This window comes from Tricharina praecox, assembly GCF_024521635.1.
Source record: "Tricharina praecox strain CBS 144465 chromosome Unknown BZA05scaffold_26, whole genome shotgun sequence".
Classification (NCBI taxonomy): domain Eukaryota; kingdom Fungi; phylum Ascomycota; class Pezizomycetes; order Pezizales; family Pyronemataceae; genus Tricharina; species Tricharina praecox.
In genome coordinates this window covers 337,970-355,937 of record NW_026250428.1, presented here as the reverse complement: position 1 = coordinate 355,937, position 17,968 = coordinate 337,970, and the positions used below count along the sequence as shown (strand labels likewise).

Genomic DNA, 17,968 nt, shown 5'->3' with positions numbered 1-17,968 from the left:
CAATCAATCGCTTCATCCAGTGCAGTCCAGTCTCCCCACCCCGTCTCCCCACCCCACCCCGTCCGGTCATCCCTACATACAATCTCCGCTTATTCCTTCCTGCCCCGCAACGGCGCAACTGACTTGACTGACTTGAACTGGCCGGCCGGAAATAACGGCTCCAAGAATTGAAGAATCCTAGAATCCCCTCACCGCACCGCCCGACACGAGTCCAGAAACGTCTCTCCTTCTCAATTGAGCCTTGACTCCGCCGCCCTTTCCGACCGGTTCTATACCTCCAAAGAACGGCCGTTAGGCCGTTCGGCGCGCCTACCTACCTATGTACCAACACCACCGGCATTCACCGCCCCACCACTCCGGCGGCTCCAGCGGGGAAGACCGTTGCAGCGCAGTGCTGTGCACGTCACTGATGCTGATGCTGATGCTGATGCTGTCTGATCCGCAGGTTGTAGCAGCGTGTCCACTCTTCCACTACCGTGTTCCGCCTCCGGGTCTACCGCCTGACGCCCGACGAGCTCGGACTGCTTCCACGCACCGTCTAACAGCTACAGCGCCGCCTGACAGCCACCGCGCCGCGATACTGCTTCGGCGCCTACGTCCGACCACTCCGTCTCGTCTTCTACGCCAACATGCTAACGGCGGTGGACTATGGCTGGGGATCGAGTGCCGGCTGGTGGTAGTTAGGGCCGGCTGGAAGTGAGACACTGGACTTGGTGGAGGCGCCCCGCTTGGATGGTGGGGTTGGTTTTACGTTGGAGTGGGGAAGTGATCTCGACTCGAGCGGGAAGCTGATAGCTAAGTGCTAGAGGGTCTATATCGCCCGCTGCCATACCGTCAGAGACGTCGGAGACGAGGAAGATCTCGTGTTGGTATCACATGCGGTGGCGAAATACCTGAGCAATCGCAGGTGGTCGGAACGATGGAGGGATTACCGGTCGACGGGGGCAACATTAGCAATCCTCTCCGAACGCGGCACGCCATCGTCGACGGTTTTGCTGTCCATCTGGCTGAGATGCAGTAAATTCGGTCACTAAATTATGCAGAAAGAACGCCTATATACACCACAATATACATTACATAGTTCCAGCTAGATAGAGGGAAGTAAACTAAAATCATTTGTGCGCCATACGCCCTCGCCCAAAAAGGAAACAATAGGAAACAAAAAAACGCTTAAAAGTCGAATAGCTCATCAAAGCGGTTGATGTCAACCATCTCTTCGTCTTCCTCCCCTTCTCCCCCCGTGTTCTCGCCCACACGTGCCTCGCCGTTGATTTGCTGCGGTTCGCTGCTACCGTTGATGCCCACCGGTCCTTGCCCTGGCCCGAACTGCAGCTGCGGCGCCATTTGCCCTTGCCCGAACAGCTGCTGCTGCGGCACCGCCACTTGCCCTTGTCCGAACTGCAGCTGCGGCGCCCCCGGCATTCCAGCCCTAAAATTCGGGAATCCAAGCGCCGGCTGTTGTTGCAGTTGTTGTTGTTGCTGTAGCAGCAGCTGTTGTTGTTGATGCTGTTGCTGCTGCTGCTGCTGTTGATGCTGTTGTCGCTGCTGTTGTTGTCGTTGTAGTAGCAGCTGCTGTTGCTGTAGCTGCTGTTGTTGCTGCTGCTGTTGAAGCTGTTGCTGTTGTAGTTGCATCTGTATCTGATGCTGTTGTTGTTGTTGTAATTGCTGCTGGATGTGTAGTTGCTGTTGAACCGCACTTCCACCCGCTGCCGCAGCCTCAACCTCCCTGTCGGCCTTCTCCTTCTCCGCTTTCTCCCTCAGCTTCCTCTCCGCCTTCTCCTTGTTGGCCCTCTCCCAGTCTAGCTTGTCCTGCAGCGCCTTGTCCTTCTCCACCTTCTCCTGTTGCCCTTTCTCGGCCTGCTCCCTCGCAGCCTGTTCCCTTAGAGCCTGCTCCCTTAGAGCCTGCTCCCTTGCGCCTTGCTCCCTCTCAGCTTGCTCCCTCGCAACCTGCTCCAGCTCAGCCTTCTCACGCTCCGCCTTCTCCGCCTCCTCGCTCTCCTTATTCCCATCCTCCAGCCTTCCGGCCTCCACCGCCTCTGCTTCCGCTTCTGCCTCCGCCTTCTCCCTTTCTGCAACCCGCCGCCTGTAGTCCCGATGAATCACCATCTTCGCGCCCATAATATCGGCTTCTAGCACATCCAACGCGTAATGAAAGCGATCCTGCAGCGCCGGCACCGACGTGCCCAGCTGCGCGTTCGTGTAGATTATCGAGCGACCGTGGTGGCGCGCCGGGCTGTTGAAGACGTCTGCGGTTTGGCATAGCTAAGTATTTACCCTCATCCGTCAGCTACCCACTCGCTGGACGAAAGAGGGGGGAGGGAGGGAGGGAGGGAGAGCCTACAACGGCGTGGAACATGGAAGGTATTATCGGCAGGATGTTCGCGAACTGACTCTGCTGCTGCTGCTGCGAGGCAGGAGCTTGCCGTGAGTCGGAGTGCGCGCGTTGCGGTTGCGGCGAGAGCCCGGGCCCGAGCCCGAGCCCGAGTTTGCTGGGCGGCATCGCATGCGGTTGTAACGACATCGTCGCGGTCGCGGGTCGCGATCACGGTAGTGGTGGCGATATCGGCGGTGGTGGGAGGTGGGAGGTTGGCGATGGGGGGTTGCTCTGCTCTGCTCTGCTCGAGGCGGGTGTTTTCGTTCCCGTCGCGCTGCTGCTGCTGCTGGGTATGACCGGGCACCGGTGAGGCTTTGGGATGCGTGCGTTGCGTTGCGTTGCAGGATGCAAGCGAATCGATGGGATGGGCGTGCGGGCGTTCAGTTGCAGCTAGTAGCGAGGATGTCGACTCGGCAGGTGCAGGGGATACCGGTATGTATGGGTGCTGCGACGGATGGTGCTCATATGATCGAGAGATGAGGTTTTGAAGACCTGTGAATTACAGACGTGATGGGAGGGATGGAAACAGCTCTCTGCTGTGGATATGTGGAGCTGTATGTGTGGTTATAACTACCTGTGGCACAGCCAGCTGCGCGAAATATGGAGGCGAGTGATGCATAATGACCAACATGACGCATTTGTTTCCTGAGGGAAAACGTGCATGTTTACCGGGAAAGTGCCCATTGGTATAATTCTCCACAGCTCAAGATATCAGATCCTGACATCTACCACGCATCGGAAAGAAGTGAGTTTTAGTGGATATCACTCGAGAGGAAGAGGAGAGGAAGAGATGAAGAGCTAGAACGAGAGATCCATTCGATGGAGCCCGGAAGTATGTAGCCGATACGTCAATTCACTGCTTGGAAAATGGAACAGGTTTGAAAATGAGCTATAGCGTGTGAAGTGGGTGACGAAAGTTGTTCCGGAGCACCGTCTGCTGGGGTATAAACTTCAGAAGCTTTAGACACCGGTAACCTTTCACATCGTACGAGTGGATGAGGAGAGGGGAGCATACGGACGAGGGGATGACCCAGCAGCCATACCTGTCACCCATGCTGGACTTGCCGTGCCTCCGGCTTCATCGAAAGTCGAGTAGACGATACATACTACTTCTCTACGGGGCCATGTTAACATGCAAAGAGGCTCATTCTCGTTATCAGGCCATGTTTGATCTGGGATACGGTGTTGGGTGAGATGAAGTTTGGAGACCGATTGTAGGTTTTTTTTTGTTGATCTCGAAGAGAAGCCGGGCTCAGATATGGGGGTTCGCATTGGGCTCACTCGGTCATTTATGATACGGCATAAATACAGCACGGCGAGCTACCCGCGCGGCACATCAAGACAAATATAGGGGCAAAAAAAATGGTATATTCTAATAGTATCACAAGTAGAAGCTCTGCAACACCAGCTCGGGATCCTGCACCATCTCGCCCTCGGGCATGTTGCAGATGCGTCCGAGGAGGAGATCCATCCACTTGTTCTTGAGCTAGAGCTCTTGCTCGAGCTCTCGCTTCTTCTCCTTGAGCTAATGGGTGACACATCAGTAGCTATCCGACTCATCCGCTATGTTGAATTGTATCCCGCACCTTCTTTATCTTCTCGTTCCTGGCCGCCTTTCCGGCCGACTTCTTGGCTTTCTTGGCCTTCTTGTCCTTCTTCTTCTCCCCCCACGTCACGGTGGTCGGGGGGTCGTGGAGGGGGACCCAGTCTACTAGCTCCGCGGTATGGTGTTCCTATGCGCACCGATATCAGTTTGGTTCGTCGTCAGACCAGATGGGAACGACTTACAGTGATGGTATCCCCCGCTCCCGATTGAATTTCTGCACGTTTTCGCCAGTGAGCATGTAGTAAATCAACTCTTGAGACGACATTGTCGATGGTTGGTTGAGATAGTGTGTGCTTTATGTGAGGTTTGAGGTGTGAGATGTTTGGCGATCGAAAGGGTTTAGGAGAGGTGATGAAGGTCTGTGAAGGTTGGTGAAGGTAGGAGAGAAGAGGTGGGAGGGGAGTTGGTGAAGATTGTTGAAGATATGAGAAAACATGATGAATGAGGGTGAATGGGGACTACATTCAGTCTTCTCACGAAGTTGCGAGCTCTAATTACCTAGTCTGGCATTGCCATTGACGCTTGAGTTTCCCCACAAAAGCACACCACTCTAACCGTTTGCCTAATTCTCTCGCGCAAACCGCAGGTCATCGATGTTACACGACGATCGAAGTTCCAGCTGGACACAGAGTACGAAGACGACGCCTGCGAACACAGACAGCGTTATCCTCAGGAGCAACCAACTCGCGATGAGGCCCGTCGTTGTGTTTCTTTCTTGTTTAATCGTCATTGCCTTCGATCCATGTGAGCGCCTCCCCACGCAAGTCGTCCAACAATCGACGGTGACGAAATCCGAGACGATCCGAGACGAGCGAGATTCTGTGAGGGGCTGAACACAGCATTCCGAGATTTCCGGTGTGGTGATGGGGATTTGGGCTCGCCGTTCGACGCCAGCATTAACACATATGGCGAGGTGGGAGAGACAGTGGCAACCCGGAGTCGCAATGCGAAGTCTTTTCTGGACTTCTCCACCCGCACAGAGGTAGTAGGGAGGACAGAAACAGCCCGGGCCCATGGCTATCTTCTTCGCGGTCGTGATGCGGTCAAACTTCCACAAAGCTCCGGGAGGTGTATCGGACGGGAATACGCATTACCGATCAAACACGGGCAACCAGATCTTTTGCCTCTTCTTCTTCGTGTTCTTCTGCGGCATCGACAAACAACCACCTCCATACTCGACGCCTACATACAGTCAGCGCAACTCGGATCTCGACAGCTTACGTTTACGCGGCGCTTTGCACCCCCTCCTCTTACATCCGACTCTACTCCTCTCCACAAAGTCACGGCACCCCTACCGACTACACTCCATCGCCCAAGCTTCGGTCTGCCAGTCCCGTGCTCGAGCACCCGTAATAAGGACTCTTGGCCATGAGCACTCCCGAATCCCGATCTGGATTGCAAGCTGACGATGTGAGTAGGAGGAAGAAGAGCAGAAGTCAAATCCCAAACTTCAAGGGGCGACGCTCGCCGGGCGCTTCGGGCACGAGAAGCGTATCGACGATATCGGTGAGTAGTTTGCCTCCCTGTTTTCCCGCAAGGCCGCTGCGTTGGCTACACAACCAAGTCGGCACTGCCTCTTTAGCACCCGAGACAGTAACAGAGCCATCGAGGCGGCGTTATGGGTCCACGGCGAGTGCCGAGATCCTCATGGACTCCCTCACACGCGAGGCTCAAGATTTCACTTCGTGCCGATGAAGTGACGGTGGAGGGCTATTAACGAGTGGCGGGCGTATGAGCCTGGAATACCATCATTAGAAGGGGCTAGAACGAGACAACTCATCATCGGTATTTATCGCAACCGCAAAAACCGCTTCTGGATGAAGAACATGCCACCCGCCGGCGGGGACTGATATTGATGTGTGTAGATGGAATGGTTACCACGTAGGCCCTCCTCCACCATCTGGGTCTGCCCTCCAACAAAACAAATACCGATGCCACCCATCCCCGTTTACTCTATACAAAACGCGTGTTTGCTCCATGAATAACCGCCATGAGTGCGGTCTCCCGGATATAAGATAGGAATCGTCAAACCACCCAGCCAAAAACCGTTCGTCTTTACCATACCACCTAATCCATCGTCATAGTCCTAGCCCTACTGCTTGTTCTTGAACCCACCGTAATCCCGCTCAGATCACCCATCGGCAACGTCACGGGCAGATTCACCACCTTGAACAGACTTTCCGCCAAAGCGTACCATCCGCACAGCGAGACGATAAAGCACGAGGCACCCGCCGTAATCTCGAGGGCCTCCACCACCAAATCGTTGTGAACGGCGCGCTGCCAGTCCGCCACGGCCAGGACGGTGAATGCAACAGTGTAGGCGGCAAAGAGGATGACGAGGACGATATTGATCCGGGTGCTGCAGATTAAAAACAGCAGGCTCAGCACACCGATGAAGACATGGAAGAACCCGAAAGAGTTGTAGAAGTCGGCGTTCAAGTGCCCGTTCTCCATGAGGTAGGGTGGCGTGGCGTTGAAGACCGGCATCATCGTCGCTCCGAGCGCGAAGAAGAACCCGCCGTACGAGCAGAACACTACGAACGAGAATGTGTTGCCGATGAAAAACTCGAGCAGCCCACCGATCAGCAGGAGGAGTCCGCCGCAGAAGACGTGCGCACCGTTGTTGGCATGCCCGCTGGGGTCCGCACTTGCCCATCCTATGAGCTGACAAGCCAGAGGCGTCAAACACATGACGAGTCCGGCCAGCGCTCTGCGAGTGATAGATCAGTTATAGCCAACATTTCATCATTCCATCGAGGCAGCAATAGAATAGGAATCAAGCTTACACCGGAGCCGGGTTGCCAAACGTTTTGACTGGATTGTAGCGGGTGACATCCAACTTGTCGAGAAGATCGAGTGGAACTATGATGGTGCCAGCCGGCGATCGAAAGCCAGCGGAAGGGGCCGAATGACCGGCAAGTGGAGCCGTGCTGTCAACCGCAGAGCCAGCTCTGCTGCTGCTCCCAGGATGGCTCCCAGGATGGCTCCCGATACTTTGAATCGTCGACATAGGTATCGATGGAAGATGATAACAGACTTGGGGGGCAGCGATGGTGGGATCGAAGCAGGCGGATCAGGTAAACAGAAGGGCTATGCGTGGTGGCAGGTCAAGTGTACAATATGGTAGGAGAAACGAAGATGATGACTCGGTGCTGAAAGGTTTGGGGAATAAACAAGCCGGAGGACTTGAATGAGAACATATGGGAAGGAGGAGAGGGAAGAAGGAGAGGGAAGGAGGAGAGGAGGGAGGAGAGGGATCCCATCACTGCAGCCCTAATGCAGATGCCAAGAACCTATTCTAGACCTCGCGGAACTTCAACGAGCTTGTAAAACATTGTATCGGACTTGGAAGATCACCAGAAGAAACAACGTGCTCGTTCGTTGACTTTTACTAACTGAAGAGAATATCTACCGGAATAATAAACCTGCGAACCCAATTCTACATTGTACCTAAGCACCATCCCATAGAGCATCGTAGAGGAGTCACGGGATGATAAGTAAGGTAGAATCTCGATTCGGTAGTGAACTACCACAGAATCACGGATTGTCACTCGTATGTGTCGATCTCATGCTCGCAAATATGGCGAAAGATCCTCAATGATATGTTTAAGTGCAAGCCTCAGTCTAAGTACAAAGTGAAGATAACATAGTAAAGGCGGCGGCCGTCGATCTCGAAGAAGCTGAAATTTGCGATGCGTAGTAGATTTCGTTTCCGGGAGGGATGAGCAGAGGGCATTTCCCCCTGTGCCGCTCGAATCGCCGCGCCGAGCCGTAGTAGCTGAGACAAAACTCGCAGATGAAGACAACGTCTTCCTCTGTGTACTCCCGCCGGGTAGGGCGAGAAGTACCATGGCTCCAGCTCAAACCTCCCCATTTGTATCTTGGAGAGGTTGCGTACCCGCGAGATCTCGTGCGCTCTGCGTCATGGATCCACTTGTGCGATAGTTCTCGATCTCTTCCTCCTGGGGACATCTCGTCCCCTACCACCACCATCACCTCCCCGGGGACATCTCGTCCCCCACCATCACCTCCTCCCGAGGACATCTCAGTGTGGAGAAGCCAAGAGAATAGGCACTTCGTAAGGGATTCGTGGACGTAAACGGAGGGTCTAAAACACCCAGAAAACCATCACCTCCCGGGGACATCTCGTCCCCCACCATTCTTGCCTTCCTTCTCCTCCTCGTCGAACTGCCGGTCTTCGTAAATCTTCATGGCTCGACAAATTCTCACTCTAGAAGACTCATCCATACGGGCGAAGTTCGCTAGGGCGACATCGGAGACATCGCATGGTTCTGCCCTGCCAGCGACAAGAACGACAGGCAAACCGCTGTGGACTCAGTCAGTTTGATACTTAGGTGTCGATACCAGTGTAGAACTTACTTAGGAGTTGGGCATGTCGACACGGCAGGGCAGCCGGTGGTGCAACCGGTGCTGCACGACAGCAGCCATTCGTGCAAACCGTGCTGCACGAGGTGCCGTAGCTGTCGTTAAAGGTTGAGGTTGCAAAGTTGTGTATGGTATGTTTTAAACAATCGAGGCTGTCATTGTCATTGAATGCGTGTATAGCGAAGTTGTGTGGAGTATGTTGTGAGTAACTCGTGTTATCGTTGTCGCTGAGAGTTGAGGTATGTAGTGAAGTTGGATGGAGGTGAAGTATATAGCGAAGCTGTGTGGGGTGCATACAGCTTTACAGTCTACTAACTACTTAGGGTTAGATTGCGTCACTCACGATGCACGGACCACATCGATTCCGTGACTATATACTGTGGTTACTCATTCGTACTGACAGGTATTCTGCCGGCATCCGGGTCGGTGAATCCTTCTTCACGTCTACTAGGTTAAGAACCAACGCATCTTTGAGGTCGATTCGAGCTCAGTACTCAGTAAGTAGAGTACTGACAGAATACATGGAACTTATCATGGTCCCGAACGGACGCAAGTTACCGACGATATGGACCGCATTACGTCCGGCATGGAGATTTTCAGCGAGTTGATTTTACTTTGTGTATTTACCGCTCCCCCACCTCTACATTCCCTCTATATGCGCCGGTTCTGTCCAGGCTTCCAGGACAACCAAATGAGTCTGAAGCCTGTCTCGTGTAAGTTCTCCCGCACCACTTGTTGTCCCGTTGGAAAGCATTACCTGGCTACGGTACTCCCCCGGCCCATTCGCCCAGGATCGCCAAAAGAAAAACATGGTTACTACGGCAAAGTCTGATATGGGCCTACTCCTCTATAATAGCTGTTTAACCTCTCCTCTGAACTCTTCGCCTAGTTTACGGGTTTTACGGTCGAATGTACCTTCTCGCTTCATTGGTGATGTTCACGTACGTACGCAGACCCCGTGAACTCGTCAATCCTCACATCCACCGCATCCACCATGGCCTGCAATTGCAGCCTGAGAATTGTCTAAGCAACTTTCTTTATGATATGTAGTGACATAAATTGCTGGCGGGCCTCGTACCCCAAATATGACTGACGCCTACTATGGCATTGTGGGAGCAACAAATACTCCGGGCATGAAAGGAGGGGCTGGTGGGAGTGCATGGGCACGATGGGCGAGGTAAAAAGTATCGGCGGATTTGGTAGGAAACAGTATGGCCATGGGCGGCAGCGATGAAGATAATCTAAAAGATGGCGCTAGATTGCAGTGTTAATCGAGATGGGAAATTGTGGATGGGAGATGGTCGAGCAAGACGGAGAGAGAGAGCCTGATGCTCAACACCAAGACTTATTCCACTCTCTTCACATCAGGGATACGGTGATAGCATATCACGACTATTTCACGACTCATTCCTACAAACCACAGTGAACCTACCCGTACCGAAACACTCTCTCACTAAAATCCAGTCCTAGATGCACACGAGAAAAGAGAAAAAACATAGCACAACATCTAGGTAGTATCATCGCCGTTCCAGTTCCATTGGTTTATTTCGTCTAGTTTTGTTTCGAAACAGGCTCTTCCGCGGGTGCAGCTGGGGCAGAGGTGGACTCTGCATCAGCTGCGGTAGACGCACCTGTGGGTTGTTCCTTCCCGTTGAGCTCTCCAGCGCCAGACAGTGCGTGGAAAGACGGAGAAGCACTGGACTCACGGGCTGGGGAGGGAACCGAGTCACTGGCAACGACCTTGACCGAGTTCTCCCACACGCTCTTCTCCTCCTCCGCCATTTTCCTCAGTTCCTCGACGACCTCGGCACCTGGCACCTCCCAGCCCGGGGTTTCGTGTCCCAGATCCAGCTTGGCCAGCTCCTTGATCCATTCCTTGTGCGCAGCACCATACTCCTTCCCCATCATGATCGGGATGAGATTGTTGAGCATCTCCTCGTCCTCACCCTCCCCCTCGCCTCCATTTCCAGCGGCTTTCGCATCGAGCTCGTAGGCGCGCGCAAAGTACTCGAATATCTTCTTCTCGATGATGGGGACGATCTCCGCACTGGATTTGTAGGTGGTCGTACCACAGGAGTAGCAGTTCACCGCCTGCTGGAAGTTCGCCTCGACGTAGGACCCCAGTGCCTCGGTGTGGAGAATGTAGTTTCTGCAGCGCTTACGGACGAACTCACGGAGCTCGTGGTCCTTGAAGTCCTCGATCGAGTGCGCGGATTCAGCCAGGATGCCAGCGTGCGCGTGTAGCTTCCACGCCGCGAAGTCGTTCGAGAGGCCCTGCAGCAGAGCAAACGAGGTGTATCCCGTAGCGACGAAATCCACCTGCGCCTCCGGCCGCAGGTGCTCCTTGACGTACTCGAGGACGCGCGCGATGTGGTTCTCGGGATTCTCGTGGCCGGGGATGCGCTGACTGTCCGGATCCAACACGGCGCCGGAAACCGGCTGCACGACCTTGAGCTCGCGGGCCTTCCACGTCTGGTTGGTAATCGCCGAGCGCGAGAGGTGATCCCAGTAGATTCCCGCCGGATTAGCAATCACGATGCCGTCGTAGCCCGACGCCTGCGCGTGCTCGACGATCGACTGCATGCACCCCTCGCGCACGGTTTCGCTCGTCGAGTGCCGGTACGAGTGGATGCCCAAGTCGCTGCTGTCCGAGTCTGGCGCGATGAAGAGGATGCGCGTGGCCGCGGAGAGCCCGGAGGACGCGAGGATGCGGACGTGCTTGATGCCGGAGGGGTCGCTGACGGCTTCGCGGGGGAGGCGCACCACGTTGACGTTGAGCTTGGCCAGTCGCTCGAGGGCGATGTGGCGCACGCATTCTAGCAACAAGAAGCACGGCAATCAGCACAGCACTCCTCACTACTTCCGCCGAGCTTCCTACAAGCTCGAGGACAGCTATGTAGGCGAGGAAGGAAGATTACCGTTTAGCGCCTCTCCGCGACGCCGATTCATGCGCTCACTGTACTTGTGCATGTCCATTGTGGCATGCTTGCCGTGGACATGGAATTCCCATGGCTCGTCCGGCTTCTCGATCTGTCGGATCTGGTCGGCGTCGTTGACGAAGACTCTGCACGTGTGGCGAATTCCGCATGTTAGCGGTAGGTATCCTAGCCCGGGAACCCCACGACACCACCACGACACCACCACCACCTCCCCTCCAGCTATGCATGTCTCGCCTTGCCACTCGATCCTTTTCCCCGCATATCCCCGAGATCCCCCCCTCCAATTCGGGCTTCGGGCTCGCCATCCTGGGATCCGAGCCCTAACGGTTTAGAGGGATTTTCTCGGGATCGGTTAAGGCATAGACGCTGAGCTGGCTGTGGCTGTGGCTATGACGATGGCGATTCCCAGCACCCCCCAAAGCTCTACCACAGCTCAACCCAGAGCTGGAAACCACCCGCCGTAGGTAGATGCGAATGCGACCGACAAAACCCAAACCACCAGGAAAGGAAAAGTACATACCCCAATTCCGTGAGGTCTGGAGCGAATTCCTTGACGGCGAGTTTCTCCTTCTTCAATCTGAGGCGGAACATTGTGTGAGTGGTTGAGTTTCGCGCGAGTCAGGGACGGCGCTTTTTCGTGTAGGGTGGGTTTGGAGAACGACTGGTGCGGGGCGAAAGAGGGGAGTTGCAACGAGAGAAGAAAGAAAGTGATTGGGTCGTTTGTTTGATTTTTTTTTGGCTGGGTGCAAGAAAGTGGCTGCGCCGGACCGGCGACGATCAAAGTCACAGATGGAAAGTGCCAAACAATGGAAGATTGCATGTTACGCACGGTGGTAGGTTCATCACAGGCAACCACCACCCATCGGCGTTGTAAATACACGGAGTAAACGCCCAAACACTACTTTATTCTGCCCGACAACTTCCTAGAAAACGATGCACCTAACGCCGACCCCTAGAGGAAACGAAAAGAAAAGAAAAGAAAAGTAAAGAAAAGAAACAAAAGAAACGAAATCAAGTCTCCTGGCAAAAGAAAGCCACAGAGACAGACGGATCAGAACATAAAACTGCACGACCAAGCGAAACCGCCAAAAGAAACAGAGACTCCAAGGAACCTTTTGTCCAAACATCAAATCTATACGGCAATCTCGGCGGTGGAGGGACTAGAACTCTGCTCAAGCTCGACTTGCTTGAGTGCCTCGGTCAGAGCTTGCTCCTGCTTCTGCATGTCCAACTGGCGCAGGTACTCGGCGTACTTGGATCGCTTGTTGTGGATTCCGCACTCGGTCTTGGCCTGACCCTTCCATCGACCAGCTCGCTCATCTTCACCTTCCTTGACGGGCCTGGGGAGTTCAATCAGCAAACGTCGTCATGCATCGGCTGGGGACAAGAACATACTGTGTGCTGTGCCAGTCACCGACACTCTTGTATCCCCGGTCGAGCAGGACATTGTAAGGCACCTTGTGCTTGTCGATGTACTCCTTGACCTGCTTGAACGACCAGTTGGCGAGGGGGTTGATCTTAATCAATCCCGCATCGTCAACCTCAACAATATCCAAGTCTCCCCGCTTTCCACCCTGGCTGCGGCGACGACCCGTCAGGACAGCCTTGACCTCCAACTCGCGGTACGCCCGCTCGGCCGGCTCGACCTTGGCGAGGTAGTCGTAGTAGTTGTCGCTGGTCTCCCACAGCCGCTCTCCGTGCAGGCTCTCAAACTCCTCGGCGGTCTCGCAGTCCTTGGGCTTGAAGACGTGGATGTCGACATTGGTGTAGCGCTTCTTGACCCGGTCCACGAGCTCGAGGGTCTCCTTGAAGTGGTAGAGGGTGTCCAGGAAGATCAGGTCGATGGGCTTGTTTGGTGAGATCTTGGAGAGGATGTCGACGGTGACGAGTCCGCTCAGGCCGAATGCTGTGGTCTGGTAAAGGTTGGGGAGGGTCATGAGACACCATTGCAGGATGGCTGGATATAAACGTTAGCACATGAATCCCTCAACATATATGCTGCACTGCAAAAAAAATACCTTCGGGTTCGAGCTCCGCAAGCTGTGCATTGATGTATTTCAGATGAGGAGGCGTGAAGTAGATGGTCTGTAAGCTGGCCACGGAGGCGGAACCCGCGGAATCGTAACCGGACTCGGCACCATCGTGGTCCTGAGACATGGAGTGTCTGAGTTCAGTAGACATGTTGATATGTTGTTGTTTGCGGTAAGTGTGTTTGCGTGTGTTGAACAACTCCTTGAATCTCGCTGTGCTGGGCGTCTAGATGTACTGGATGATATGCCGTAAAACTAGATGACGTAGATGATTGGGATGGTGTATGAGGAGATCGAAGTGGGCTGGCAATAAAAGCAAGAGGGCGTTCGAGGGTATATGAGTGGGACTCGGACGGTTGTGGGTGGGGTGGCGGGGGAAAAGGGAGATATGGCTTGCAACACGGGGGAAAGGGAGATATGACATTCAATACGGATATGTAAGCACGACAAAACGGGGAGTTCGGCCATCGGGAAGATGAGGCAGACCCTCTGGGTAGCGCTGCATCCGATTTCGCCATCTTTCGTGGTGTTTTGGGTGTTTTGGCCCTGGAAGTATATTGCACACGTACAAGGGCGTATGGTAGCATTTCGACCTTCGATTGCGTGCTCATCTCGCTAAACCGCTTCAGGAGATCTGCAGCCTGAATTTTTCTGTCACTATCTTCCTGACAAAATCGCATTCCCCTCTCCTCCTAAGAGAAGACATCAAAGCACGACGGACTGGTGAAGGAATACAGCGGAATAAAGTAGAAGAACCCGTTGTTATCCACGAGTGATATCCTCGTGATGCAACACGAGAAGGCAGTCACACGAATTCTGCACACAGCACGACGAAAAAACGCCGTGAACACTGACTGAAGGCTGAAGAGGAGAGAAAAGAAAAGAAAGGAGGGCGGCTATGGCGCTCTGAAGGTTCATACGTACCCTCAACCGACCCCTCACTTAGAGTAAACCCAAGGCCCCCACGCACTGTTTTCCGATCGCCTGGAGTTTCTCACGGTCATCGGGGGTCATCGCGACTCCCCCGATAACTGCCACCTTGGCCCTCTTGATTATTTCGAGCTGAGGGCCGCTCAGCAACCCCACACTGAAGGCTTCATGTATGAGCTTGGGGACATGCTGGCTGTGTATATGAATATGCGGATTAGCGCCTGGTGAAAACGAGGAAACGAGGGTGCCTACCCCGTCACTTTCAATATACCGGTAGACCTGGTCGCGTGCAGCAGGGTGAGCGTCGATAGCAGCGCCAGGGAAGGCACTTTGAAGCTCTGAACGTCCCCATAGATCCCCACCAGCATCGCCTTCCTTCTGCTCGAAACGATGTCTTCCATGCCGTCAGGTTCCAACCTCCGGAGGGCAAGCGATATCTCCGCCAGTAAATCCTGCGGCCGGGCAATGTCCGTCCTCCGAAGTACGGTGCGGAGCATCTGTAGGTCCTCGCTAGGATCCTTGGTGGCTGCTTCAACCTTTTCCAGCGACTTGCCGCCGTTCAACCTCGCCCACTGTAGCAGGTGGAGAGTGAGTTCTTTTTTGAGGACGGACTTCTCCAAACCATCCACACCTGTGCGGTAGATGTGGAACCTCGTGAGGAATTTGTCAAGGAATGTAGCCATCTCCGCATCCACATTGAGTTTCTGTCGCTCCTCGAGCATCGCTTGGTACTCGGCATGACAGGAAGAGGCAAGCCGCTTTGCGAACGCGGACCGCAATGTGGGGTGGAGGGAAGCCTTGTCGCTGAAATATTGGAAGAGCTGTCATAATTTGAGGTCAAATTGATAGCACAAATATAACTGCGGGGTGTGAATACCTACCGCTCTCGCGATCCCGATCATGTCCGACTTGACCTCTCGTCGCCAGTCCGTTTCCGCCTGCAACAATGCCACCGCTCGGCTCATCTGCAGCAGTTCGGCATCTAGGCTTTTGGCGACCACGAAGCCCTCCGCCGCAACGAGATCTGGCAGCGAGTCCAGCAACCTTGGCCACAAAACATTCGTGTCTTTAGCTGTCAACCGTCCCTTGGGATCCTGCGGGTTCGGATTAGTGATGTGTTCTGTAATCCATCCTCGGGGGTACACGAAACAAACCTTGATCTCCGACACCTGCAACCACCCGACCTTCTTCTGTATAGTGTTTCGAATGTTTTCAATCATCCACGGACTCACAAAGTGGTCGCTAAGCAGTTGCACCTCTGGGACCAACGCTTCGAACCACTTGTGAGGGTCAACTATGTGTCCTTCCCGCAATGTGCTTATGGCTGTTGGTAGTTGTGTAGTCAGCCAAAGACCGTTCCAAGAGGATGGTATTCTCGTTGGTTCAACTCACCTACAACCCCCTCCGAATGCAGCTCGTCCCTAGCAGACGTCTGCAGCCGTTCGAGGAAAAGCCCAGTCATGAACCTGTCCCCTTCAATGCAGCCATCTGCCCTGCCGGTATCCAGAAGATCCCGGATGACACCCTTGGTGAAGGAGATCGGAGCAGTACTCAATGTGGAGAGCTGAATGCAGCTTGAAGATTAACAGTGTCAGCGAAGCAGCTCGTTTTGATCCGTGGTCCAGTGTGCCCAGTGACGAGATAACTACTAACCTCTTAAGATCACGATTCAGTTGGGCAGCGATTGAATCTTTGAGATCCTCCCGGTACCTCTCACTGTACACTTTGGTCTGCTCCGCATCGAGCCAGGTCCAACTTTCATCCTTCGTCGACGGCAAAAGTTTAAAGAACAGTTCGTTGTCGATCTCATTCTTCTGGACGAACTCGCGCACCGTCACAATGCCTTGCGTCAATTCTTGCTGCAACAGACGCTTCAGGCGGCCGAACTCGGTTGGTCCGATCAACACCGATTCGCCGAGCCTGCACCACTTGCCGCCAAACTGGACGTCAGGCGGAAGCAGCCTTATCGCGTCACGAACCTCGACCGACAGTTCTTTCGCAATCGCAAAGGTGGTTGTGCGTTTCGGGCAGCCGTCCAGGAGGCCTGCTATTTCCGAACGCACTCGGTCCTCGCTGGCCAGCCCACGACCATTAGCGGTTTCTATGCACGAAGCCGGGCGGACTCCCGCCGCGAGCTGGAACAGCCGTTTCGCGTCAGACTCCGACAACATGGCGCGGAGGTAAGACGGAAGAGGGGGAAAAAAGGAAGGTCCGTGTGGCAGGTAGAGCGGCCGCCGAATTGGAGAGCGCGCGGGGTATAGGCGTGTGTGGGGTGTGGTGGGCTGGCGGAAGGGCCGGCCTCGCTTGATAGTGCCTGGGGTCCGAAGAACGGGAGCTTGGTAGAGATGCGAACCGTCGGACGCGCTTCCCTGATTCCAGCTATCAACTCACGAGACCACCGATCTTGCCTATCGGTATCGTCCTGCAGACGATAGCAAAAGCGTCAGTACGGTTGAGTTTCCGACGAACGCACGCCACTCCGTCAATTCTAACGATAAATACCTAGTTCACAACATTTGTACCTCCGATCACGAATGATTATCGCATCGGTTGATGGTCTGTGTACCCGAGTACGGTATTTGTGGAGAAATCGAGCGAAGCCTTCCGGATCTCATGAATTCAAGACTCGGTTAAGCTGGCGATGAGTGCCTCGAATCTGTGGTTCAATAGAAATCGAGACAAGAACGTAGATCAGGTAAGCTGAGCCGCCAAATGCCGTCGTCAGCCGCACGTGCCCGCAGCGGCCGGGTTATCGTCTGCAGTCTGCCCTAGCGGCGAAGAAAAATTTCGCCGACGCAGAGCCGCACTCCAACTTTTATAAAAGAGGCCCTCCCTCCTTCCTTCGAACCTCATGCGATTTTACTTCATAGTGAGTTAACCCCCTACTTCCACCTTCCGGGTCGAGATCTATCTGTCGAACACATCTAACACACTTTCTCAGGGATCATTTCTATAGTAAATCGTCTCATCTGAACTCTTTACAAGAGCCACAGAATCTCCAACCTGGACGATGATCGATATCCTCGTTGCCCTAGAGTGAAGCCTGTTTTGCCGGTCCTTCGGGATGGGTGGGTGATGATCTCGACCCGAGTTTCTGTATACCGCTCGCATGAGCAGTGGGAATGAGGGTGGGCGACGATGGAGGTCTGACAGGCTGCTGGTCTTTTTTTTCATTTACTGCTAGGCCGTATGGCGTGGCGTAGAGGAAATTTAAATTCGACCCGCATCTTCTCCGTGTTTGTGAAACTCCAGCTGTGCAACTGCGTGAAACCTGGCTGCAGCTACGTGGGTCGAAAATCCAGTGAGAATCTCGAAAACTGGGCCCAATCGTTACCTTCGTGTGCACGCCGTCTCAGTGGACCTTACCTCACCTCCATCATCGTTTGCCCTGACTCCAAGATGATGTGTAATTCACCATTTCGCGCTATCTAGACGGCAAAGTCCGCGCAGACATTCGGAAAATTAGACAGCCCTGCATGGTACTAGTACTTCCATCTACAACGGTAAGCATGACGTCTCTGCAGGCCGGCGAGTTTCAAGCGGTACTCCACATGGCGACGAAGGGTTTGCAGCATCATGGAAACAAACGAGCTGATAGACTAATCGTACCCACGAAATTCAACCTTAAGAAGAGTTGGGTAGAGAGGAAAGAGTGCACGGCGATTGGTGAGGTTTCATCCATGATCTAAGCTAAAAAAGAGCA

At 54.1% G+C, this 17,968-nt stretch overlaps 6 protein-coding genes across 6 annotated transcripts; all 6 read right to left on the bottom strand.

Moving 5' to 3' along the window:
• Window positions 1–1,715: 1,715 nt before the first annotated feature.
• On the bottom strand, window positions 1,716–2,846 carry BZA05DRAFT_146640 (uncharacterized protein). Its single transcript, XM_051478958.1, has 3 exons — window positions 2,342–2,846; window positions 1,973–2,262; window positions 1,716–1,857 (listed from the first exon to the last, which is right to left on the bottom strand). The coding sequence occupies exons 1-3, from the start codon at window positions 2,519–2,521 to the stop codon at window positions 1,800–1,802; spliced, it is 528 nt and encodes a 175-aa protein (XP_051336483.1). The 5' UTR covers window positions 2,522–2,846; the 3' UTR covers window positions 1,716–1,799.
• A 3,201-nt stretch (window positions 2,847–6,047) lies between these two features.
• On the bottom strand, window positions 6,048–7,458 carry BZA05DRAFT_378017 (GPR1/FUN34/yaaH family-domain-containing protein; the record flags this gene model as incomplete). Its single annotated transcript, XM_051481847.1, has 2 exons — window positions 6,767–7,458; window positions 6,048–6,690 (listed from the first exon to the last, which is right to left on the bottom strand). The coding sequence occupies exons 1-2, from the start codon at window positions 6,988–6,990 to the stop codon at window positions 6,048–6,050; spliced, it is 867 nt and encodes a 288-aa protein (XP_051336482.1). The 5' UTR covers window positions 6,991–7,458.
• Window positions 7,459–7,563: 105 nt separating this feature from the next.
• BZA05DRAFT_407941 (uncharacterized protein) lies at window positions 7,564–8,137 on the bottom strand. The gene has a single exon (XM_051484670.1). The coding sequence runs from the start codon at window positions 8,022–8,024 to the stop codon at window positions 7,605–7,607; it is 420 nt and encodes a 139-aa protein (XP_051336481.1). The 5' UTR covers window positions 8,025–8,137; the 3' UTR covers window positions 7,564–7,604.
• Window positions 8,138–9,759: 1,622 nt separating this feature from the next.
• BZA05DRAFT_407937 (uncharacterized protein) lies at window positions 9,760–12,352 on the bottom strand. Its single transcript, XM_051484669.1, has 3 exons — window positions 11,826–12,352; window positions 11,285–11,430; window positions 9,760–11,182 (listed from the first exon to the last, which is right to left on the bottom strand). Exons 1-3 carry the CDS (start codon window positions 11,894–11,896, stop codon window positions 9,918–9,920), a joined length of 1,482 nt encoding a protein of 493 aa, XP_051336480.1. The 5' UTR covers window positions 11,897–12,352; the 3' UTR covers window positions 9,760–9,917.
• BZA05DRAFT_146565 (phosphoadenosine phosphosulfate reductase) lies at window positions 12,282–13,964 on the bottom strand. The gene is made up of 3 exons (XM_051478957.1): window positions 13,324–13,964; window positions 12,701–13,262; window positions 12,282–12,645 (listed from the first exon to the last, which is right to left on the bottom strand). The coding sequence occupies exons 1-3, from the start codon at window positions 13,484–13,486 to the stop codon at window positions 12,438–12,440; spliced, it is 933 nt and encodes a 310-aa protein (XP_051336479.1). The 5' UTR covers window positions 13,487–13,964; the 3' UTR covers window positions 12,282–12,437.
• Window positions 13,882–16,642, bottom strand: BZA05DRAFT_146537 (uncharacterized protein). Its single transcript, XM_051478956.1, has 6 exons — window positions 15,919–16,642; window positions 15,658–15,839; window positions 15,420–15,589; window positions 15,147–15,359; window positions 14,518–15,086; window positions 13,882–14,458 (listed from the first exon to the last, which is right to left on the bottom strand). The coding sequence occupies exons 1-6, from the start codon at window positions 16,434–16,436 to the stop codon at window positions 14,278–14,280; spliced, it is 1,833 nt and encodes a 610-aa protein (XP_051336478.1). The 5' UTR covers window positions 16,437–16,642; the 3' UTR covers window positions 13,882–14,277.
• Between the last annotated feature and the right edge of the window lie 1,326 nt (window positions 16,643–17,968).

What these genes read in the sequence shown, in the direction of transcription:
- BZA05DRAFT_146640 (XM_051478958.1), bottom strand. Translation starts at nt 2,521, where the DNA reads ATGTCGTTACAACCGCATGCGATGCCGCCCAGCAAACTCGGGCTCGGG. An exon ending in CTTCCATGTTCCACGCCGTT is followed by an intron (nt 2,263 to 2,341) that starts GTAGGCTCTCCC and finishes GTAAATACTTAG; the next exon opens with CTATGCCAAACCGCAGACGT. An exon ending in GAGGAGGCGGAGAAGGCGGA is followed by an intron (nt 1,858 to 1,972) that starts GCGTGAGAAGGC and finishes GCGAGGGAGCAG; the next exon opens with GCCGAGAAAGGGCAACAGGA.
- BZA05DRAFT_146565 (XM_051478957.1), bottom strand. Translation starts at nt 13,486, where the DNA reads ATGTCTACTGAACTCAGACACTCCATGTCTCAGGACCACGATGGTGCC. An exon ending in TGCGGAGCTCGAACCCGAAG is followed by an intron (nt 13,263 to 13,323) that starts GTATTTTTTTTG and finishes GTTTATATCCAG; the next exon opens with CCATCCTGCAATGGTGTCTC. An exon ending in GGTGACTGGCACAGCACACA is followed by an intron (nt 12,646 to 12,700) that starts GTATGTTCTTGT and finishes TGAACTCCCCAG; the next exon opens with GCCCGTCAAGGAAGGTGAAG.
- BZA05DRAFT_407937 (XM_051484669.1), bottom strand. Translation starts at nt 11,896, where the DNA reads ATGTTCCGCCTCAGATTGAAGAAGGAGAAACTCGCCGTCAAGGAATTC. An exon ending in CCAGACCTCACGGAATTGGG is followed by an intron (nt 11,431 to 11,825) that starts GTATGTACTTTT and finishes CCACACGTGCAG; the next exon opens with AGTCTTCGTCAACGACGCCG. An exon ending in TCGCGGAGAGGCGCTAAACG is followed by an intron (nt 11,183 to 11,284) that starts GTAATCTTCCTT and finishes TCTTGTTGCTAG; the next exon opens with AATGCGTGCGCCACATCGCC.
- BZA05DRAFT_146537 (XM_051478956.1), bottom strand. Translation starts at nt 16,436, where the DNA reads ATGTTGTCGGAGTCTGACGCGAAACGGCTGTTCCAGCTCGCGGCGGGA. An exon ending in GCATTCGGAGGGGGTTGTAG is followed by an intron (nt 15,590 to 15,657) that starts GTGAGTTGAACC and finishes AACTACCAACAG; the next exon opens with CCATAAGCACATTGCGGGAA. An exon ending in TGCAGGTGTCGGAGATCAAG is followed by an intron (nt 15,360 to 15,419) that starts GTTTGTTTCGTG and finishes CCGAACCCGCAG; the next exon opens with GATCCCAAGGGACGGTTGAC.
- BZA05DRAFT_407941 (XM_051484670.1), bottom strand. Translation starts at nt 8,024, where the DNA reads ATGTCCTCGGGAGGAGGTGATGGTGGGGGACGAGATGTCCCCGGGGAG.